The sequence below is a fragment of the Cyprinodon variegatus genome, unplaced genomic scaffold (genome assembly GCF_000732505.1).
Source record: "Cyprinodon variegatus isolate N-32 unplaced genomic scaffold, C_variegatus-1.0 Scaffold1235, whole genome shotgun sequence".
Taxonomy (NCBI): Eukaryota; Metazoa; Chordata; class Actinopteri; order Cyprinodontiformes; family Cyprinodontidae; genus Cyprinodon; species Cyprinodon variegatus.
This window is the reverse complement of record NW_015151688.1, coordinates 25,085-29,672: the sequence shown is the minus strand read 5'-3', so window position 1 is coordinate 29,672 and position 4,588 is coordinate 25,085. Positions and strand designations below refer to the sequence as shown.

Here is a 4,588-nt window from a genome sequence, read left to right as displayed (position 1 = left end):
GGGGTAACCCCAAGGTGTCCCCAGACCAGCCGAGAAAATTGTCCCTCCAGCGTGTCCTGGGTCTCCCCCTGGGCCTCTTCCAGGTGGGACATGCCTGGAAAACCTCACCAGGGAGGCATCCAGGAGGCATCCTAACCAGATGCCCGAGCCACCTCAACTGGCTCCTCTGGATGTGGAGGAGCAGCGGCTCTACTCCGAGTCCTCCCTGGATAACTGAGCTCCTCACCCTATCTCTAAGGGAGAGCCCGGACACACTAAGGAGGAAACCAATATCAGCAGCTTGTTCTTTCAGTCATGACCTAAAGCTCATAACCATAGATGAGAGTAGGAACGTAGATCAACCGCTAAATCAAGAGCTTTGCTGTTTGGCTCAGCTCTCTCTTCACCACACAATTTCATATAATATATAAAATCAGGGTCTCGCTCGATCTCGCCATCAGTTTGGGGGTCCTTGGCCTGGATAACGTTGAAGACCCCTGCCTTAGATAATGTGATGTGAATTTGCTCCATAGAATTAAACTGAATAAAATTTATTGTAGCAGAAAATGCAAAAGGAAACTCTTTGTTTTTTTCGACATTTGAAGAATCTCACAAGTTTTTATTTTTGATGCCTTTGATATATTGTGTGAGTATCTGACCCATGAAGAAATCTTACTTTAATACCATAAAAAGACGATCATCTCTTCACTTTGTCCATTTAAAATATGAACAAAAAGTCTTTAAGTCTAGAATTACCGTCCTTCAAACCGTTTGTTCAACGCCTGTGAAAACACTGAAACCCATGTAATGGTCTAGCAGAGGAAAGTCTAAAGCTGTCAGTTGAAGACAAGTAGGACTTTAACCCCTTAGAGTCTGCTTGAAGTGCAGGCGGTCTACATGCCGCACTGAGACTGCTGCCGGTGTCTGCGGACGCTGCACATCTGGCTGAAGGACTGTCCGCAGCGCGAGCAGCTGTAGGGCTTCTCCTGGGTGTGGACGGTGCGGTGCCTCTTCAGGTGACTTGAAGAGATGAAGCTCTTCCCACACAGAGTGCAGCGATAGCGTCTCTCTCCGGTGTGGACCAGCAGGTGGACTCTCAGGTTGTTAGGCTGTGCGAAGCCTTTCCCACACTGGGGGCAGGTGTAAGGCCTCTCCCCCGTGTGCACCTGCTGATGCTGCTCCAGCGCTGCAGTGTTTGGGAAGACTAGCCGACAAACGGAGCACATCTGCAGCTCTTTGGAAAAAGCAGCTCCGTTCCTGGGAGGCCGCCTCTGGCTGGGTGTCCTTACAGAGGAGGCGGGTGGAGGAGGACGTGGAGCGGCGATGACGGCAGCAGCAGCTACAGCAGCCATGTCAAAGGAGGAGGCAAACGCAGACACTTCATGAGGGGCCCCTGTGACGGCCAGGGGGCCATCTGTGGCGTCTCCTTCTCGCTGCGATGGAAAAGAGGAGGAAGCGTGTCCAGAGTTTGTGTTCCCCAAGCCCAGCTGAGCGACCGCATACGCCGCCCCAAGATGGCCGACCCGCTCCTGCATCCAGGCCAGGTCCAGGTCCAGGCTGAGGTCAGAGCTGGGCTCCTCTGACTTCACAGCAGCAGCCAGGTTGGAGGGATGAAGGTCGTCGTTTGTGGTTTCATCTGCCTGCATATTTGGCTTCAGATCGCCGCCTGGGAGGATTTCAGTGAACTCCCTGTAAACCGTCCCAGGGCTGCGAGCGAAGCTGTTACACAGAGGGTGGACCGACTGTCGCTTAGCTGCAGGTCTGAAGGTCAGATCTATGGTGGCATCAGTGGGAGACGGAGAGGACCGGGAGGAGGACAGGTGGACACTGGTACCGGTGTCCATCGGATCACAGGGAGGAGCTTCCTCACCTGGTTCCTCAGCTGAAAAACAACAACGATACAAAAAGAGAACAAAGTTTGGATGAAAAGGAAAAGGATATAAATCCCAGAGAACTCAGAGGTCAACAGCCATGTTCTTCCCATGCAAGTTAAATATTATTTGGATCATTTGACTTTAAAACCTCTTTTAAACTATCAATAAGCATTTATTTATCAGAGAAGAACATCATAATCTGAGATTATCATGGCGTTGTTGGCCTTAAATCCATGAGGTGACCTTAAACCAGCAGAAAATGCTCTAAAGCTGCATTCAGATCAAACAGTGGATTCACCAGAACATAACGGGTCTGCTGTTGGACACAGAGAAACAAAGTAAGGCAAAGAAAGAATTTAAAGAAAGAACAGGTTTTATTCTTCATCTCTCCTCTAGCAGAGGCAGTCTGACTGCTGCCTGAATCCTAAAATCACACATATTCTCATCTTGCTATATGTAGAGAGGACCATGGGTTGACTACCATTGATTTTCTGTCATTTTTAACCCTTTCTATGCCCTAACTTTAAAAATAACACTAAACCTAACCATTACGCTCACATTAGTCCTAAACCAGCATGATGTCGCCACCTTGGTGGTGAAATCAGAGAACAGTCCTCACCAGCCTTCATGTTTTAGATTCTTTATAATCAAGTTAAGAAACAGAACATCCAAACCTTTCTTTTATGAAGCGTTCAGCTCATGGTTGTACTTTATGATTCACCTTAATGTGGTTTAAACATGAATCTTTTACAGGAACGATGTGAACCATGAGAACAAACTCCAACAAATAGTGTTTTGTTTTCAATTTTGCTGGGTTTAATAAGCAGTAATAACAAATTATTATTCCATTTAGTTCAGTTTAACCCGTTAATGGCCAAAACAAAATCAACATGAAAAGCCTGAAAAAGCATAAATTAAATCACCTGCTGTTCTGTGGATCACAGACATCTTGCAGGTTAACAGGATAGTTCACATTGTTTGAACATCACTGATTCACCATTATTGTCTGATAGAAAACGGTCAGCTGCTGTGTGGTGACCTATAGAGCTACGAACGTAGCAACAGGCTACTATAAACTCTATGGTTGGTTTGCTGGTTCTTCACTGAACCTGATTCTGGTTCCTTTCCAATGTGGGGCGCAACCAGGTCCTGCTGGTAAATGGAGGGATCTAAAACTTCCTGGCAGATGTCTGCATTAACTGTGGACTTCAGAGGGAAAGGCACCCTAGTGGTTAGGGCATAGATCTGATCCTGATCCCATGGCGCCCCACGATGGCAGCCCACTGCTCCCCAAGGGGATGGGTTAAATGCAGAGGTAAATTTCTCCAATGCGAGATCGATAAAGTTCAATTATTTTTTTAGGGAACTCAGAGGACCAGAACTGGCCGATCCTCTGCCAACCCAAACCCTCACTGACTGGACTTCAAACAGAGTGGTTCTGGTTCTGTCTGCTCTTCCTCCAGACTCTAGGCCCTGATTTCCAAGGGAAAAGCAGAATTAAGGTAAGACGCCTCTGGTGCCGTCTCTGGTTCCAGAACACGAGGAGAGCAACATGTCTAGTATTAGTGGCTCTTGGTGCACTGATTCCAGCCTCAGGCCACTTCTAGAGGGGTGATTCTCTCTTTTGCTGATAAACTTCTTCCTTCCACTCAATTTTTGCTAATGTTCTTGGACACAGAACTCTGTGAACAACCAACTTCTTCAGGAATCTCCTGTCTTTATGACGGGTCAGCAGTCTCCAACTGACCAAGACACCAACTACGGGAAACCTCTGCTGGTGCAATAATGTGTGGCACCATGAGCTTCCATTAATGAACTCATTCCTGGTATTCATGTCTTCTCAGACAATTTGGGTTTTCATTATATGTCGTAAACAGAAGGATCTAAATGACAAAAAAAAAAAAAAATCTGTTTAAAGATTTCATAACAGACATGAGCTTCATACAGATGCAGAGATGACTGGGAAAAATATTGGACTTTTTCCACATATTGCTTTGTTTACTGTTGTCTGTTTCCAGATAAAATTAAATAAAAAAAATGTCTGAACTTTGACCAGCAGAGGTCGCCATAACACTCAATATTAGACCTTAATCAAAGGGCTGCTGAGTACAGTTATGTAACCATTTCACTGCTGGTTTTTTTTTTAGTTTATTTTTTCCTCCTAATGGTTTAATTTTTTACACAACAAACAGCTGCAGTTTGAACAGGATTTTTTGTCATCCGGGTTGGATCAAAGATATTACATTTTAAAGCAGAAGCCTCAAAAAAAGCAACAAATCGCAAACTCATCCACTTTATGAGGCTGTAGACCGATGCTGCAGTAAACTTTGTTTTTGTGAGGAAAAATTTTAACTGCAGAGTTAGTTTTATTTACTAATGTGAGAAACTAATCAGGAGCTTCTCTGCTTGGAGATAAAGTCTGGTTTATTTTACAGGTGAAGCTCTATAGGAATGCAGCTTAAACCACCATCAGCTGTTCTCTATGTCAGTGGTTCCCAATCATTTTTTGATGTGTGTTCCACTTTGAGCATTTTTTTCTTACCATTAGTCAAAAGTATTGATGATTGTCCAAAAGAGGATCGTGCAAAAACTGATTATAAAATAAAGACTACAGTAGCAGCCATTCAAAATGTCCCTTCCCAGTCAGTCAAACTCCAGTCGAATGGCAGCCCACTTCCCTGCAACTCCCAGCAAAATCCCCTCCAATTTCCAACAACTAAAGTGACCCCCCCTCC

The 4,588-nt window shown here is 45.2% G+C and overlaps 1 protein-coding gene across 1 annotated transcript in view; it reads right to left on the bottom strand.

Moving 5' to 3' along the window:
• Positions 1-588: 588 nt before the first annotated feature.
• The window catches only part of LOC107102328 (zinc finger protein 768-like), an 8,569-nt gene continuing 4,569 nt past the window's right edge, over positions 589-4,588 (bottom strand). The window contains exon 4 of the mRNA XM_015401587.1: positions 589-1,861. Coding sequence (XP_015257073.1) covers positions 873-1,823 — 951 coding nt within the window. The 5' untranslated portion in view covers positions 1,824-1,861 and the 3' untranslated portion in view covers positions 589-872. The remainder of the gene's footprint in view (positions 1,862-4,588) is intronic.